Source organism: Ailuropoda melanoleuca, chromosome 4 (genome assembly GCF_002007445.2).
Source record: "Ailuropoda melanoleuca isolate Jingjing chromosome 4, ASM200744v2, whole genome shotgun sequence".
Taxonomy (NCBI): domain Eukaryota; kingdom Metazoa; phylum Chordata; class Mammalia; order Carnivora; family Ursidae; genus Ailuropoda; species Ailuropoda melanoleuca.
Window position 1 is genome coordinate 86626501 of NC_048221.1, and position 20000 is coordinate 86646500.

Sequence of the window (20000 nt, forward strand, 5' to 3'; positions counted from 1 at the left end):
GATCCCAGGACCCTGGGATCATGACCTGAGCTGAAGGCAGATGCTTAACCAACTAAGCCACCCAGGCGCCCCAGAAATGTTCTTTCTTCTGAATTCTTGGCGCAGTTTGATCAGACTTCCTTATTGTGGCCATTTTATCCTTCCCTCTATATTATAAACGTTTGAGAGTATAAATTACAAGTTTTCGTGCTTGAAATTTCTATAGCAAGTACCAAGGATAAAGTATGTCCTAAGGACCAGAGATACGGAGATAAATTAGATGTAGCTCCTTCCTTCAGGTAGCTTAGTTCTGTTGATAAAGAGGCATTTGTACAGAGTTATAATGTAACTTGATAAATACTATTTTTAAAAGTAATAGCACACACACACACAGTACTATACCAACACAGATGAAGGAGAGCTTTATGCCACCAGAGGGGAGGAGGGAAGAATAGTCAGGGGAAATTTAGTGGATTTAAACTGAATCTTGAAGAATGAGTTAGGAGTTAAATAAAATGAGAGAACATTCCAAGAAGTGGAAATGATATATTCAGATTTCTGGGCGTGGAACTACACAAGCAGTTCTGTATAAAATAGATGTGAGCTTTTATGGAGGTTGGGAAAGGTTAAGGGAAGATAACTCTGCAAAGGTGTGTTGGGACCACATTATTTCAAGTTTTGTTTTGCTATAGTGATGCCTTATTTTATATATTTTCCAGTTTACAAAGCACTTTTACATTATTACAATTCATTATAATCCTTTCTTAGTAAGCAGAAATTTTAGTTATTTAATTCTTTGTAGTTTTTCATTATTTTAAGTATAAAAAACCATCTTAGATTTTCTTTTTTTTTTAAGATTTTATTTATTTGAAAGAGAGAGTGCACGCACACGAGTGCAGGAGAGGGGCATTGGGAGAGGGAGAAGCAGACTCCCTGCTGAAGCAGGACATGGGGCTCGATCCCAGGACCTGAGATTATGACCTGACCTGAAGGCAGATGCTTAATTGACTCAGCCACCCAGGGACCCCTTATTTTTTCTTCTTAGTGTGCATTTGGGGAAAGAGGGAGTAGGAATGGGGATAGTACATCAGCTACCCAATTCTGATTTAAAAACTACCAACAACTATAACTTGTATAACTGATATACTATCTCCATTCCACCCCAGCCCCCTCAAAATACTATTTCTTATATTTGATCAATATGCTGTAGCAGCATTTAATGCTATTGAAGATATCTGTTAGCCATTGTTCTATACCTTTATTAGAAAATAGCAAGTTAAGTTCTATTTTAAAAAAAATAAGGTGTTAATTGAAATTCTGTTTTTAGTATTATGACTTTTTTCTGTAAATCTGATTATTTTATTAATAATAATCCCCACTGTTTTCTCAGCAACTTATATTGCCAACCATTCCTTAAAGGCTAGTTTGAATTTTTAGCAGACATTTTAATACAATAATTTGTAAATATTTTTTTAAAAATCTGATTCTAGGATGTCTTTTTAAAATGGTGTGACATCCAACTGATATAGAGCATCCTATTTATAATGTGGGCCAAGCACCATGCTGTAAACCAGTTACTATCATGATGATCAGATTGAAAATGAAATTGCATTTCTGTCAATTACTGAGTTGGCAACTGTTCAATATATCTTAGCAGCAAGATGAAGAGCGACGTCGGCAGCTGAGAGAGAGAGCTCGTCAACTAATAGCAGAAGCTCGATCTGGAGTGAAGATGTCAGAACTTCCCAGCTATGGTGAAATGGCTGCAGAAAAGTTGAAAGAAAGGTCAAAGGCATCTGGAGGTGAGTTAAAGAATCTTGTATCATATTCTACAGACAACCCAGAAATCTGCAGTGGACCTTTGGGACATTTTATTCTTACTTCAAAATGTTGCATCAAGTACATAGTTTCTGACCTATTGATATGTTGCAAAAAACCTATAGGAAGCTTAGCAAATCAGAAAATAACTGTTGCTGTTTTCCAAATCAACTTTTTGGTATAATTTTTACTTTCTCAGAATATGATTTAGGAAAAAGCTCATACAGACTTTGGTTTATGAATCTCCAGGATGCCTCATTAATTGTAGTAGGAGTGAGTAAAAGACAAGTCCTCAATGTCTAGGTCACGAGACTTGTTAGTGGTGAGGTTTGGCATGAAAGATCTTTGCTTGGAACTGGATCTTTAGAAAGTAGCTTTAACACTGTTCTGGCCTCATAGCCTGATGTGTAAGGATTTTGGGTAAGCCCCATATCCATTTCTTCTTAGTCTGCTTATTCTAAGAAGGTCTTCTTCAGTATCTGCAGAAATTTTTCTCAGCTTGATGTTAGTACAGGACTACAGATACAATTAAGGAGAGTTGATTTTGCCTCTTAATGCTTAATTAGGGCATCTTTAACTTGGAACTTTTTACATTTTTGTTTAAGGGGAGTATACTCAAGAGGCCTGGGGTTTTTTTTTTGTTTTTTTTTTTTTAATTTCAAAGGTATATAACCTATTTATCAACCAAAACATGCCAGGTATTTGTCCTGAGTTAATCTTAGAATGCTAAGATCACTCTGAAGAGTAGGCAAGTGTGGACTCGAATAAAAACTTAGAGAACTGAAACAGAGGTAAGCTATTTCTAGGTCAGTGATAAGTTTCTTCAAAGGAAACTGAAACTTACTGCTGTTATTCCTAATTGATTCCTTATATTAAAAGCTCACTGTTTTAGAGAATTTCAGTTAATGCCTATAGCATATAACTTTCCATCCCATAAATTTGAAAGCTGCTTTCCTAAACAGCTGTGTATCTGTCCCTCTGGTCTTCTCAGAATGTTTATCTTCTTAAATCCTTCATCTTACTTTTCAACTCCTCTCATTCAGAATTTTTATTGCAATTTCTACACTCTCTACTACAGTTTTATAGTAACATCAGTAACTATTCATAGCTACATTTATATAATGCTATGATAATTTGCTTTCATTTACTGTTAATAACAAGATGTTTCTTTGGCATCATAAAAACTCCAGGTATTCTAAGTAAGTCATAAAAATCCTTGCCTCCTTATATCTCAGAATATAGAAAAAAACTCCTATTCTTGACCCTCCATATAAAGTGTTCTAAAGCTACTAATGCTCCCTTCCTGTGGCATCATAAACTCATAGGAGAAACTCATAAACTCATCATAATAATAGGATAGAGAGGCATCCAGTGTCTCTTTTAATATTCTTCTCAGTGGTGAGCAAACAATAATGCTATTTTAAATAAGCTGTAAACTCTAGGAAGGCTAAGAATTACAAGTTTTAATTAATTATTATTCATGATTACTATTTTTAGATAGTTTGGCTAATGTTAAAATGAAGTTTCAGGGTTCAGGCAGATGTCACTGGATGACAACAAAGGCTTTATCATAGACCATGAGGGGAGCTCACTCTAAAGTCTTCCCCAGCACTGATGCTGACTGGTCTTTCACTGCTAACTCTCTAGTCCATGTGGTCCCTCCTGATAGGTTTTTCTTCTCATGACCTCTTTCAGCTGTCTCTTCCTTTATGCCTTCTCATTTTTTCTTTCTCCTCCTAGTCTAAGGTGTCACTTGATCTACTCTTTGGAAGACTCAAGCACACTGATCTTCATCTTTTCTTTCTTATATCTATTTTTATATCTTTTCTATCTATTTTATTTTTATGGATAAACCTTATGCCCCCATCAATCAGGTATTTGCCTTCTAATAATCAAAGCCAAGCTTTTCTTCATCTATGAAAAGTCATAGATAGAAAGTGTCATCTGTATAATTGGTCTTATCACTGTAATCCAACCCCAGCTGAGACTAAGCCAGGACTAGACTAGGTAGAGAGACTTCATCAGTATGACAACCCAAAGAATGGGTATCTTCCCTACTTGGTAATCAGGGAACATGAAGACCTGATTCTGGCATCATTTATTAGTCAACAAAGTAAATAAAAACAAATGAGGATTGGGTTTGCAGAGCTAGCTAAGAAGTATAGACTAGAACAGGGAAAACCAGGTGAAATGAAGATGGGATGGGGTTCAATAGATAACTTATGAAAACCTGAAGATCTAGACTCTGTTCCCTAAGAAGATCAGCGTGACCAGGGTCCATTTCTCTTATGAGACACACTATATTTTGGATATTGAAAGCAGCCACATATCAGATGGTAGGCTCTTAATCAGAGCTAAGGTTGACCTACAACAAGTGGAGTAGGCCTATTCCCTGACCTCACTAAAGGTATATGGATCAGGCTATGTGTGCTCTGGCCTCAAGGTCTAAGCTGAAGCTGTTGAGGTTGGGAATAGGGGAAAAGACCTTTAAGACAAGTGAGAGGGTAAAATTCCTGCCTGACATTCGACCATTATATGCATTTATCTAATGAGCCATGATAGCCACTGTGCTAGGCCAGGATTTAGCAAACTTCCTGAAAGGGCTGAAGTAGATATTTTAGGCTTTGAAGGCCATATGGTCTCTATCTAAACTACTCACTACTGGCCTTGTAGCCTGAAAGTAGCCTTGAACATTATGTAAGTGAATGGCCCTGCTGGTTATTTATCCCAAAACTGTGGTGAGCTAGATTTTCCCACCATGCTACATTCTGCTGACCTGTACACAGCAAATGAGAAATTCACTTGGGTTCACAAGAGTCTAATTCCTAAGGGAAAATCACCTTATGAGATTGATAAGTCAGGGGGAAAAATTAACCAATTAGTATTTACTCTTCTGTTGTCTAGTGGGAATCATCTGGTCTGAATAAGGAATAGTGTGAAAGGAGGAGAGAGAAATAAGTAGGGCCAGCCTAGATAGAGGACAAGGATAGGAAGATTTTGGAAGCAGTGGTCCAGAGGGACAAAGGAGGGGGTAGTCAAGAGCTGAAATAATAACAAGGAAGCTCAGCCTGGGGAATGTGTCCAACATGATCATTACTCAGGCTCATTGCCTGAACCTACTTGAAAAGCTTGCTTTTTTCTGTTCTCAAGTAGCAACCTGTCTCAGTGAGCAAATGAAACAGTAAATTTGAGGTCAGGTATGTTCAGCTTCATGGTGTCCACAGAAAATACACACAAAGTATTTTATGTCCTGTAATAGCTGTATTCTTGCAACCCACTTGCATCCTATTGCGACCAGAAATTGCCTAATTCTTGTGAAATAACAGAATATCTGTCCAAGGAGCTACAGGCTAGCTTTTACTCATCCTCTTTTTGACATAATTTTAGGGTTTATGAGAGAATCAGGTGATATTGCAGTGTGCATCATGTTTTTTTAATTTCTGCCTCATTCGGTGGTTATAGACCCATAATAACCTCATTTTAAAATCCTGGTTCTATGTAGCAAACTCGTGGGTTCATTTTATTGTATTGATCTTTACTTGGCAAGGTACAGGTATTTCAGGACAAAGTTTGGTGTTTTCATTTTTAGTTGTATGATGTTATGGTTTGAGAATATGGCCTGAATTTCTGCTTTGGGAATTAATAAGCTTTTATTTTGACCAAATAAATGTTAAACTTTTGTTAATGGTCCATGGGCACTTGGAAAAGAGGTATTATCCTGTTTTAAGATATTGTATCATATGTTTACTACATATTATATGGTATATTAAATATGATATGTATTTTATTTATTATATATCTTTATTTATTCTTATCACTTATCACTTTGGTTTGAGTTAGGTTAGGGTCATTTAACTTTTCAATGGACATTGTTGCCACTCTGACTTAGATAAAGTAGTGTACTTTGTTTTTACATTTCAAGTGTATAAAGGAAATGTTTTTTTAATTTTATCCATGAGAATGTTTTTGTGCCTGTGTTGTCTCTTTCAGTTATGGCAAATAGACTTATCTAAATTTGTTGAACCAAAATGAAATCTTACAGGCCTTCAGTAATTTTTATTTTCAGCTTCTATTAATAATTATATTTGTATTGTGTTTTCTGTCTTATTTCTATAGAATAAAAGTCATTAATTTTAGGGGCGCCTGGGTGGCTCAGTCAGTTAAGCGTCTGCCTTCAGCTCGGGTCATGATCTCAGGTTCCCGTGTTGGGCTCTGTGGTCATCAGGGAGTCTGCTTTTCTCTCTCCCTCTGTGCTCACTCTCTCTCATTCTCACCCTCTCTCAAGTAAATAAATAAAAAATAAATAAAATTATTAATTTTATAGGGACCTTCAATGTGAATTAAAAAATCATAATACAAGTGAGAAAAATTTTTCTGAATGTATTTTCTGAATTTTTTTCTGAATATATTTTTATGATCACCTCAGTTTCTTTTTGTAAAAGTGTTTTTTTTATTGTCACCAGATACCCCTTTTTTTCATTCAGCTTTCTTAAAAATGAAGAGTGTTGTAAGACTGGCCTTATTGCTGTGCTGTTAATCATACCACTGGGATTCCCATTTTGCTTATAGTGCTGCTCAGTGTCAGCTAAAATGCACTGTCTCATTCCAGTGCATATCCAATCTTCTTTTACCTGTTCTTGCAAATATGTGCCATATTCGTAAACCAATTTCTGTTGGGTCTCTAGTTTACTTTCTGCCACGCTCACCTACTGAGTTTTCAGTTGTTAGCCATAAAGATAGATTAGATAGATAGATAGATAGATAGATAGATAGATAGATAGATAGATAGATAGATGTCATAAACATAATATGTGACATCTCACTCAGACACGCATGCACTTTAGTTCTGCTAGAATGCATTTACACTGTTTCCACAGGTGTTAAGAAATGTGTAACATTAACTGTTGAAAAGAATTCAAGGGTTTGTCCTAAAAACTGAAGTCAGTGAATGGAAAGAAAGTAGAAATCCATTCTTAAGAAGACTTGAGCTGTATAGAAGATCAGTTTTTACTCTTGCCCTCCCCAATAGTAATCCTTTTATCTAAGGTTAGCAATACATACATAAACACTGAGTTAACCCACTCAGCATTGCTGGTGAGTAGGCATGTAAATAGAGTTCATTTCGCTGGAAATAAACTGAATGGCACCCATTTAACATCACACAGGAACCCAGCACTGTATACGTGAAAAATGAAAGGAAGTACAATTTTCTACATATCCCCGGAACCTGGAAGTACCCATATCTGACCACATTTCCAGATTTAGGTGTTTCTTTTCATAACAATGCCATCCTTCTAGTCACTCAGACAGGAGGGTCAGTTTTCATGTCTGCTTCACCCTTCTCCTCCTCACTATCCCTCCCCAACCACCCAGTGTCTAGCCAATAGGTTTTCAAATCACATCATACCCACTCCCAACTCTTATATACTAGGTTAGGCTCTCTGTATGGCTTGCCTGGAGGTTATCACAGTCTCCAACCTTGATTTCCTGCCTCCAGCCTTTCAGTTCTCCAGTCTGACATCTAGGTCAGCAGTCTCACATGAAGGATGATGTCACATGCATAGTACACTCCCGTGGGCAATCCCTAGACCACTTTTTCTTTCACATAAGAAGGCATATCAGAATGGAAGCAAAAGTGATATTTTAGGAATAATATTGAAGCCACTGTAATTTATAAAAGTCATAAACTTCAGTGTATATATTACTACTAATTATTTTGTAAGTATTTCACAACTCATTACAATAAGACATTTAGATAGAAAATTGCTTATATAGACTACTCCTAAAGAACACAGTGCTGATCATGTTAGAGCACCAATATCTCTCCATTCCTATCAAGTAGAATTTAAACTTCCCATTCTGCCCTTCAGGGCTCTCCACAGTCTTGCCTTTCAAGACTTTGCCTCCCATTATTTCCCTTTATGCATGCTTTGAAGGTTAATGCTTTCAAAGAACAATTCCTGGTACTGTTGGCAAAGGGTAATCTTTTCATCTTTTGCATTTGCTCTGTAACTTACTTTTACCCCCAAACACTTATCTGTCCTACATAGTTTTGTAGTTACTTGAATATATACCTTTAAGGTGGAATAAGTGTCTTATACAATTTGCTATCTCCTCAACGTCTAGCAGCGTTTTGTAAATTGTAGGTACAGTATGCAGAATGAATGTTGAATTTTATGCTTTCCCTCTAGGTTAATTATGGTCAGTAATAATCAATAGAGTCTGGTTGACAGCAACAAAGTACGGCACTCTAGAAACTTACAGTAAACTGTCTCTGGCAGAGTAATACAAGGAAGTGTTCTAAACACTTTTTTAGCACTCAGGAAATCCTTGTTCATTCATTTAGGTTGACTGCAAAATTATTTAGAGAATTTTTGAGGATAATGAAGATACCAACATTTATGAAATTAGTTGTGCTAAGCACAGCTGATTAGAAAATATCTCTAAGGGGTGCCTGGGTGGCTTAGTTGATGAAGTGTCTGCCTTCTGTTCAGGTCATGATCTCAGGGTCCTGGGATCGAGCCCCACATCAGGGAGCCTGCTTCTCCCTCTCCCTCTATCTGCCACTCCCCCAGCTTGTGCTCTCTCTCTCTTTCTGTCAAATAAATAAATCAAATCTGAAAGAAAGAAAGAAAGAAAGAAAGAAAGAAAGAAAGAAAGAAAGAAAATTAATGTTACAGTGGTAATTATATTGCATTATATAAATGTATCAAATCAGCATACATATTAAACTTACACAAAGTTATATATCAATTGTATCTCAATAAAAAAAAATATAGGGGTGTCTGGGTGGCTCAGTCAGTTAAGCGTCTGACTTTTGATTTCGGCTCAGGTCATGATCTCAGGGTTGTGAGATCGAGCCCCGTGTCAGGCTCTATGCTCAGTGGGAGTCTACTTGAGAGTCTCTCTCCCTCTTTCTCTGCCCCTCCCCCGCAACATGCACACATGCGTGCTCCTTCTCTCTCTAAAAAATAAAAAATAAATTTTTTAAAAAGTGTTCTCAAAAAAAAAGGAATATAGTTAACATACCTAAAGACTACTCATTTATACTATAGTTATATAGTATGTATTATAGTTTATATATATTTGAAGAGTTCTGCATTTGTCAGGTCTGATATGTTATTTCACAAGCCTAATTAATGTCTTTCTTTAAAATATAGTAATATTTTTATGATGTCCCCTAAATTGATAGCCTGCACATCTTAATGCATCTCAGTCATTCACAGCATTTATCTATTTAACAGAACAAAACACTAAGTTGGTGGACTTAAAGCTGAAGAAGCTCCTAGAAGCTCAGCCACAGGTGGCAAATTCACTCTCCAGTGCTGCACAGAAAGCTATAACTGAGAGCTCTGAGCAAGACATTAAGGTAAACTTTAGTTGTTTAAAATATTTGACTCCGTACCTGTGTATTCTAGCTTCCACTGGCATTTTATAATCCTAAAATGAATCTTACAAATTCTTCATGTTAAAATTAAGATATAAATTTTTTATTGAATAGCTAATTGATTAAGTAGCAATATGGTAATCAGTATTCATACACTGTTTTCCAGAGAAACTACTACTTTGCAAGTAAAAACTATTCTTGACTTCTATATGTATTCATATTTTACTAGGAAGAATATTGCTAAGAGAATTCCAGCGTTTTTTTACCATCATACTCAACCTTTGACCTGTTTAGGTGAACTGGAATTAATGTTAATACCTGAAGATGCTATGTGATTTTATATAGAGACACTTGCATATGTTTTGTGCCAATATGAATCTTAACTTGTGTAAGATTTTAGCCAAAATGCCACATGAGATTATTTTGATTTACACTATTTATATTATCCCCATGAAGCCTTCATCCCCCTTTTCCTCACATGGCATCATTAATATTTCTGTAGCTTTAGGGCACTTCTAGCCTGTATAACTTTTCACCCACCTGCGGACAATGGGTACTGCCCTGCTGACTGAAAGGATTTCCTTCCTCTGTCACAGAGATGCTTTGAAGTCCCAAAACAATGACTTTCATTGCTTTTCCCTTATACTGTTGATTTCTATAAATTGGTGGTGGAAGTGTGTGGCAGCACCAGAGGACTTTTGGTCTCTATCTTTGAACAAAAGGAAGCCTGGATCAGGTCTGATTTTTTTGCGTTCAATTTAGCTTTCTGCAGTGGATTTAATGCAGAATGACGCTGGCCTAAGAATAATACAATGGATTGAAAAGGCTAACTGAATTAGTGGGTTTAGAGGAATACATTTGTAAAGTGGCAGAAGTCCCTAGTCATAAAAAACGTTTCTTAAGATGGGATTTGCTGGCTAATCGCACTGATATTTTCGCATGTTGCCAGGCCTCAAAAAATTTAGCCATGTTTGTTAATTTTGGTGTAAAGACTTGAGTTTTAAACTGTTGGGTAATTATTATAATGGTAACAGTAAGAATACACACTTTTCTTAAACAAATAAATAAATATATGAAAGCCAAAATTGTTTCTATCCTAGCTACATAGCTAGGATACTATAAGTATGATCCCAATAATAAAGATATTATACAACTTCAAAAATAAAACAGAGGTATTTTATTCTTAACATTTAATTGTCTAAATAGATGAAATTGGTTTTGCTTTCTAAAAAAAGCTCTTATGTGGTAATTTTTAAAGTTATTTCAACAAAAGGTGTGCTTTAAACAGCTTGTCCTCGTGTGAATCTTTTTAGTTAAGATTTTTTAAATGGTGCTTATAAAGAACATATAGAGTCCATCTGTTCTCTTGAAGCTTTCAGCATTGATTTGGGTTTTTATTTTTTTTTAATAAAATGCAGTTTACACGTTTATAAATGAGGCATTCTGTGTTTGTGGAAAAGGATAAACTGTTACCTTCCCTTGAGGATTCTGTATCCCAGGCCTCCTTGAGGCTAGAGAATAGGCCATTGGAGGACTCCCTCATTACTGATTGTCTCAATGCAGAGGAAGGGCAAAGTCTTGGTAGCTTTTGATAACCAGTTTCAGCATTCAGCAGGCTTAGCTATTAGTCATGCATCTTAGCCTTTCCCTATTTACTTTCAAAACACTTAATAAAAATAATAAAAGATTAGGTATAAAATGAAATATTTGTTTGGTACACAGCACCTCGGTATCTGCAGCTTCCACACACCGCAGTAGTTCAGTCTTCTGGGATATTTCTTGTTGATAGAACCATTTGAATTTGTTACCAGTATTAACATAGGAAGCTCTGGAAAAGATAATTGTAGTTTCCTTAGCTGTAAAGGGCTTACTTACAAATCTGGCTTTGGAAAGTTATAGCTGATGAAATGCAGTTCAGTGGGGTAGTATTATAATCCTACCTTTTAGCCTTCATCCAGCATTAGTGGTTTATCTCAATGGGCATAAAATTAGAAACTAGTTCTTCTTGTCATACAAGTCTGTGGGACCGTACAAACTGATGGGGCAGAATAGTGGGGGAATAAACAGAAACAACATGGCTTTTAAATGATAGATATCATTGGGAGAAGACCCAGGGGTTTACAGTGTCTAATGAATCAAAGTTGTCAAGAGTGATCCTCTGTCTAAACCATGTCTCCCAAAGTTTTGGTTACAGGCAACAGAACTTGTAGTTGAGCCATTTAGAGCTCTTTAAAATCCTTTTTTCTTTCAAAAAGTTTCTGATTTGGCATTATCTTAAATCAATAGAAGTTGTTTTACTAATACATAATTTCATGTTTATACAATCAAGACTGTCTTACTATGTTTTACTTTTAGAATGGCACAGAAGATCTCCGGACTGAGCGATTACAAAAAGCAACAGAACGATTTAGAAATCCTGTTGTGTTCAGCAAGGATTCTACAGTCAGAAAAACTCAACTTCAGTCTTTCAGTCAATATGTTGAGAATAGACCAGGTAGGAACACTTTTAAAAATGTTTTCCCATCTTATGATTTAATAGTATTTATATATACATTATCAGCTTTTATATATATAAAAGCTGATAATATTATCATATATACATATGATATGTATATATATATACATATATATATACACATATATATATATAAAAGCTGATAATGTAAATCCACATTTCAATACACAAATATCAAGCTTTATAATAATTTTACATGTCTTTCCCTCCTTTTTTTTAAGAGATGAAAAGGCAGAGATCAATACAGGAAGATACAAAGAAAGGAAATGAGGAGAAGGCAGCGATAACTGAAACTCAGAGGAAGCCATCAGAAGATGAAGTGCTTAATGTATATTAATTTTTTGTGTGGTTTCATGATTGCTGATAATTCCAAACTGTATGTGGAAATAGTGCCTTTATTTGTTAAAATGAGATGTTAGGTTTTTTAAGATGTCAATCTCCAGTGCATTCAAAGCAGAGTGAGAGGGGTGCACTGTTGAATTAGTCTGCAGTGTGGTGATAATTGTCAGATAAAAAAAAATGAATTTTTCAGAGTTCCACAGCCCCAGCTTCCTTGAGACATTTCCATCAGGGCACTTCCCATAAAGAGATTCCAGTATTGATCTACCAGGAGGATTTTAATTATTACAATAGCAGATACTGCAGAGCTGCAGTTAGAGGGAAAAGTCACATGAGACCTGCTAGAATTTCTCAGCCAACCCATTTTGTTGGCTTGGGTTAATGGGTGTTCAACCTTTCCATTATCCAGATCAGCCGTGAATTACTAGCTGAATGATGTTTGCATTAATATAATATATATGGTAATTTCTTCACTTAATTAACGGGGAGGTTCAGCTCAGTAGGGGTATGGGCTGATCATGTGTAAAATTGATTTGTGAGGGAAATATTTGATAGACCGCAGGGAGAAAGCTGCTTTTGATGGACAGCTGTGGGACAGAAGCAGGAAGAACAAGTTTTAACTTGAATTTTTGTCTGGAAGCATAGCTCTCTGTAGCGGTGCTACTTTCTTATTATCTATAGTTTGTGTAAATATTTTCATTATTTTTACTGTTCAAATAGTCTTTTTGGATTTTTAAATCCTTGGAAGTGCACTCAGAATTACAAATAACAAATTTGGGTCCTAAAAACTTCTCATTTTTAAGCTGTACTGAGACAGGTTTTAGTACACAGAACCGCTCACTGATCTATCGTGATGGAATATTTGGTATAATTTGTAAGTTGCAGAACACTTGGGTATACTATACACACATACTAAAGAAATCTGGTTATAAACTTTTTTAGTATTTTTGACTGAGCCAGTCAGTAAAAACGATGATTATGTGTTGCTTATCTTTTTTGCTTTCTTATATCTTTCTTACTCATGTTGTCTTTGCAGACTACTATGTTTGTTTTGTCCCTTAGGATGGAAATGAGAAAAGTCCTTTTTGAAAATGTTCTGCTGTATGGCAGATAAGTACAAAAAACATTCACCAGGTTATTCCAGATTTTAAAGTTACCATTAGCATATACTCTGTTATAATTTTTTTGTTATATTTCATATTGAGATGGGAAAATATCCATTTTTATGAATCTTTTAAAAATACAGCAACTTATTTGATATGCTATCCTGAGCAACTCTCAGTTTTATGATCTTGTAAAATAAATTTCAGCTTTAAGTTTATCAACTACCATATTTAACAGTAAGCTGGTGTAAATTGAGTTCACGTGTGAATTTACTAGTTCCAAAGATATATAAGTTACATGTATGGTTAGATGTGTTTATTGATGATGAGAATTCCAAAATATGCTCACAATTCTTGATTTTGTATCTTGTTTAAGGAGTACCAAAAGATAATTCCTCATGGCTTCTTAGAGATTAATATGTTTCTAGGAAGGGAAGGGATTTGATAGAAGAGATTGTTCACATTTGTTTCTCTGAATACATAATGTTATAAGTACTGATGTTAGTAGTGGTGGTGGTGAGGGTAATCACAAGCATTTCTTCAGTATTCCTCAGCTACTTAGGAAACTTAACTCTAGAAATGTCACAAGGTAACAGGTATTCCAAAGGGAGCTATAATTAATCCATTTGTAACTATTCCATAAATAATAACCCTGACCCCTAATGATTTAAATGTGTAATATGAAAGTAAAAATTAAGACTCTACTGGTACACTTTAATAGAACTGCTACTTCAAATAAAACTTCTAAAGATAATTTTTTAAACATTGATGATTGTAAAATGTAAAATTTCAAATTTAAATCCAAATTTGGTTAGATGGAAGATTAATCAAATCAGTTTATTAGTTGCATTAGATCCTATGTAGCAAGGTTTGAAACCACCTGTCAAGTTAGAATTCGCAGCTACAATAATTAGTGATACATCAAGAGAATGACATGTTCAAGTACAGGAGCCAGCTGGAGGGAAAACTGGAGATAATAGAAACTTCTCTTTTATCATTTTTAAAAAGTATTTTAAATAGTATATTTACTATAAAAGCAAGAGATGTGTCTCTAATTTTGTATTTTTGTAAGAACAAATCTGTTTTTTTTTCAGCATAGATACTTTAAGAATCATTTCCTTAGTAAAGCTCCATTTTTTTATATTGCACATTTGAATGAAAGGTGTCATTGGTATTTGTTTTGACAGTCACCAAGGGGAAAATTATCTTCTATCCTTGTCCATGCTTAAAGAACCCTGACTTTACTCTAAGGGGAATTTTTTTTTTTTTCTCAGTGCTAACTTTTTAAATATGGCAAATCTGGTTGTTGAATTATAATATGAAACAGCTGAGATTTTCTCTATTTACAAAAGTTTTGCTATACATAACATATATGAAAATTTTTTGAATCACAGGGAGTTGCTTTTTCATACTAGGGGTGATACTAACAGTGTATTTGGTTCTCTAGGTAAGTGCTTTACTAAGTGTTTGTAGAAAGGAAAAATGCAACTTACAAGTGATTTTTTTTTCCTTCCTGTTTGTTCTCGTTAACAGAAAGGGTTCAAAGACACCAGTCAGTATGTTGTAGGAGAATTGGCAGCACTAGAGAATGAGCAAAAGCAAATTGACACCCGTGCCGCGCTGGTGGAGAAGCGCCTTCGCTATCTCATGGACACAGGTACGGTGCCCAATTACACTGTAAACAGTTTTGGCAAATTGAGCGTTCACAAACTCTTATAGAGTTTTGGAAGTGTGAATCTTTGAAGCCTGAATGTTCAGCAGAACTGCCTTGAAAATAAAAAGGCTGCGATTTGCAGCCACCTCTCTGGGCCCTGGTGATAAGAGTGCCTTCATGGGAAGTGATAACTCGCCCTGATACTGTGTGAGCCAGCACTATTGAACAGTGTGCTCATCCATGCAGAGTTGGAATACACATCTGTGCCTCATTGATATGCCACTGCTTAAAAAAAAAGTAAGATCTTCACTGTTCTACTGATTCATTGGGGAAAAAAAAAGATTTGGCCAGCTAAAGCCATGTACTGCATGAAACAGAGCACTATGCATAGGGGACGGCTCCATGGACTAGATCACTGAAATTTGAGAATACTATCTGGTTACTGATGCTCCACAGTTGTTTTGTTTTGTTTTTTTTTTTCCAAGAGAACAGGTTTTTAAAAATCTGTAATAGTTTGTGTCACAGTTGCATTTGAAAGAATTAAGGTATATAGGAAGGTTTATAAAAATGGGTTAGAACAGCAAGTTAGCTCCTAACCAGAAGGTAGATTGGCATTTAATGCCGATTGCCAATAGTGATTGTATAGCTCTAAGTGCACAGTGAGCTATTGGAAAAAAGCAGTGTATGTGTACATGTATAATTTAAAGGAATATATTTGTTTAAAGTGCTGCTCCTACTAAAGGGGTAAAAATGAGAAATGTATCCAGATTATTCATACCAAATTAAAAGTAAATTATATTAAGAAAAAAAAGTAAAAATGTAAGAGTGGAAAATTCCTTCCTTTAATCTAATTAATTGCTTTAATTTTATTGGCCATGTTAAAGTTAAATTAGTAAGATAGTAAAGTAGATTAGTAAATTAGTAATAGTAGATTAGAATTCTTTCCTGAACTTTTTCTTCTGTATTTGCCAAAAATATATTTACAATTAAAGAACTCCTCCAAAAATAAGCATTTATATGGGACATTTGAAAATGCCTACATTAGTGAAATCAGAACATATTAGAACAGGAAGAAACCTTTGGCTTTATCTGTCCCAGTGGGTTTCAAACTGTGTTCTGTGGAGCCCTGAAACTTCTTCAGAGGCACCTCGGGGCTGCCAGGACAATAAGAGCGCAGAAAGCAGACAGGCGTCTGGATTTCCTACCTTACTTCAAACAGAGCAGCTCTGAGTTTATTTACTTGAAATAGCAGCTTCTTGGAAGAGTTCATTTAGAAAAAAATGTTCTGCTTAAAATTTAAAACCAAAAAAATCCGCCAACTTATTTTTTGAGAACTATTGCCTAACCTTCTCGTTGTACAGAGGAGACAGAGTTACAGGGAAAGCTCAAGGTCACACAGATCATTAAGTGGCCGTCCTTGGACTAGGATTCCGGTCACCAGAACCATCTCATACAGGATCCTTTCCACGATACTAGATTACCTAGAACATGTTTATCGTTGTCCTAACAACTTACATGTACACTCAGTCTTACACATTTGTGTAGATTCAACAAGTATCCCGTAAACCAGTATATTGTTTCATATTTTTATTTTCCCTTTGTTTTCTAAGGGATTTTGAAAGTGTTAGTTATGTTAGCTATATAGAAAAATGTAAGTACCAGGTAGTGTAACTTTTATATACATTTTTAAATTATTATCTTTAAATATTTTGAGGAGGCTAATTTCTTTTAAACATACTCTTTCAATACCCTTTCCTGTTTGTGTTGGATAAATTAGATGTTACTATACAAGGAGCCTTGTGCCACTAGGAAAAAAGCTGGAAATTTGGTTTTCTTCCCTTTTTTCATACTCGGAGCCTGATTTATTGAAGGTTCTAACCAAAACAAACTCAAGTTCTCCTTCCCATCCCACATATTACCGGCGAAGCTTTGAGGTGGCCCCATTCCACCTATAGGTAGATCATGTATATTCTGAAAGACAGTCATGGACTACAGATTGATTCTAGAATACCTTTGGGGCTTGATTTTCCTTACTGCACAAGACAGAATCTGATCTATACTGGGTCGGTTACTGCAGATTCAGACTAAAATTGACTTGGTTCCTCAACTTGGTAAGCTCCAGCGATTACCCTGGATTGTATTGAGCCTCCTCCAGACCAAATAATTATTTCTCAAGATTTGCCTAAAGCCTGGTTAGCATCTGAAGTAAGAGATAAGGTGTTAGAAAGAAAAAGCATATATTCATCCTTTTCCTTTTGGGGATTCCAATGCTTCCAACGTTCCATTTATTATAGTAGTTAGTACTTTTTTCCCTGATGTATTCGAGTTTTCCATGCAGTTTCTGAATCTCAGTCTTAGCATTAAGCAGAGCAGATGGCATCCATATTCCTTCTATGGTGAAACTGTGGCTCAGGTAGGGAAATGACTCATTTAAGAAGGTCTAAGTAGTAGTGGCTGAGTTAGGGCTTGAACTCAAGTTTTTGTGTTTTCTAGCTCTTGAGTCAGCCCTCTTTTCCCACCATATGTTCTTTACAGAACAAAAAAACATGCTTTATCTGATGTTTCAATTTTTATATACTTCTAGATACTGACTATATACAAATTTCTTTATTGATTTGCAACTCACATATCACAAAATTAACCATTTTAAAGCATACATTTCAGTAGCATTTACTATATTCACAGTGTTACACAATCACCACCATTTCCAGAGGTTTTCATCACCCTAAACAGGAAGTCTATACTCATTAAGCAATAATTTCCCATTTTCTCCTCTTATAGTCTCCTCGAAATCCCTAACCTCCTTTCTGTCTCTAGGAATTTGCTTTATTCTAGATATTTCATGTACGTGAAATCAAATAGTAGTTGTCCTTTTTTGTCTGGCTTCTTTCACTTTACATAATGTTCACAAGGTTCACCCATATTGTAACATATGCCACTACTTCATTCCTTTTTATGGTTGAATAATATTCCATTGTATGTATATAACCACATTTTGTTTATTCGTTCATCCATTGGTGGACATTTGGGTTGTTTCTACCTTCTGGCTACTATGAACATTATGTACAAGCCTTTCTTTGAATCCTTATTTTCAGTTCTTTGGGGTATATACTTCAGATCGGAATTGCTGAGTCCATGTTAATTCTCTGACTTTTTGAGGAAATGTACTCAATTTCAGATGGGTTGCAAAGTTAAATTAGAAGTTGATTTTGCAGAATTGAGAATGTGTTTCCCAGAAGAAGCACTGTTTTTTGTTTGCTTGTTTTTAAGTAGGCTCTATGCCCAAGTGGGGCTTGAACTCATGCCCCTGAGATGGTACATGCTGTACCAACAGAGTGAGCCAAGTGCCCCCAGAAGAAGCACTGTTATTAGCACCCACAGGCCAGACAAACCCACAAAAACCTATTAATTTAAAATATCACTAGAATAAAGCTAATAGTTGTCCTAGGCCTCAGTCCTCAGTTTCCAGAGCTTGAGCATCTCTGGTTTTAAGTATCAATCCCTTTAGCACTGAAACTCTTGCATCTTGATGGGGAGGAAGGTAGAGCCTAGATAGTGGCCTAGACCACTGGGCATTTTTCTTGGCATGTCAAGAGAAGACTCTAATAGGAAAATAGCAAAGGAATATAATAGCCTCAGTGGATCCTGCAGCAAGATGATAAGATGCCAGGGATGAGAATGGCAGTGGCAGGGGAAGGGCTTGAGATCCCAACATCCGTTTGGGGGAAGGGTGTCACTGGCAGAGACAGAGCAGCTGTGGGGTTCTTTCTGAAACTGAGTAATCCTAAACTAGTCTAATACTAAATAACGTGTGTGTGTGTGTTTGTGTGTGTGTTTTCTGCCATCCTACTGTGGGATCTGTAAAATCCTTATGCAAATAATGGAGAACATTTTTCCATCAGCTCTTTTTATTTTTCTAATAATTTCTGCAATTCTCTTTAATTTCTGAGGAGGAATTTTTAAATATCCAGCACTTAAAGTTTAGAATGATTTATTTCTTTGGGAACAGTAACACTTGTTAGGTAGAAACGTGTGCGTTTCAAGTCAACATTTTGTATGTAAGTATGGCACTTTTTGCAGACTATTCACTACAAAAACCTAACTGACCACTTAAAAATTTTAAATATACTTAGGGAGAATAAGAATTAAAGAGTTAAAAGAAATAACGTTTCTACAGACTCTTTAGAATGTTTCTTTACTTCATCCCTTGAGGAACCAAATATAGCATTAAAGCTGCTTTAAAGCAGGAAATTGGGCCCACAGAAAAATAAAAGTTTTTAAGTTGTTACTGGGAACTTTCCCCTTTGAATCTCCAGAATTATCCATTATCTTTACCTAAAGATTACAATATTTATTGCATGCTTACTGTGTCTGGCTTTATGGAAAATGCTTTCTGTGCATCACTTCCTTGTTTCTCACAATGGCCCTATGAGATAGGTTCCATTAATAGCCAAGACTGTTAATAATCACATTTCTCAGTGAGGAAACTGAGGCCCAGAGAAAGAAGTAACTTGCCCAGTTCATACACTCTCAAGTGATGAAGTCAGGAGTCAAACCCAGTTTGACGGTTCTGGAGCCCAACTTCCAGACACCATATGACATGGTCCCTGCTTCCCCTCTCCTCTTCTTAGAAGTGAACGTCTGATTTTCCTTGGAACTTATTACTAATTTTCTGGACTTTCTTACCACCATTTTGTGACTTATAATTAGTAACTCAGAAGAAATAGATCAATATTCATTTATCTTATGGAGAAAGTCTCTTAACCAACCCATTTGGCCCATTAAAGACCCAACACACTCACGTTCCTCTTAACGATGTTTCCCTTCCTTGGTCATCACACTGTAATATACATGAAAATCTGGTTGCAGAAATCCTCATTTGGAATAATCAAAGAGATAAAAACAAGCTTCTCTTCAAAAGAAGTGTCTAGCTCTTTGCTAATCTTCAGAAGGTTCTGAAACTTAAGCATTATAGCCTTCAGAGAGTAGTTTTCAGTTTAGGATCAACTACTTACTAATGAATACCTGAAGACAGTTTTCTGAGGTATGTTAAAAATAAAACTAACTAAAATTTTAAATGAATGACTTCTAAATTTATATAATTAGTTTTGTATTAATAGCTTACAATCTGTGACACTGGATATGTAGGTACACTTCCTATGCTAAAGCCCCTTAGTTTTACTCTTAAAATAAAAATGTGATCTT

At 35.6% G+C, this 20000-nt stretch overlaps 1 protein-coding gene across 1 annotated transcript in view; it reads left to right on the plus strand.

The window, feature by feature from the left end:
• Positions 1-20000, plus strand: part of EHBP1 (EH domain binding protein 1) — a 244034-nt gene that overhangs the window by 187387 nt on the left and 36647 nt on the right. The window contains exons 13-17 of the mRNA XM_034657273.1: positions 1634-1781; positions 9042-9166; positions 11540-11678; positions 11921-12027; positions 14675-14798. Coding sequence (XP_034513164.1) covers positions 1634-1781; positions 9042-9166; positions 11540-11678; positions 11921-12027; positions 14675-14798 — 643 coding nt within the window. The remainder of the gene's footprint in view (positions 1-1633; positions 1782-9041; positions 9167-11539; positions 11679-11920; positions 12028-14674; positions 14799-20000) is intronic.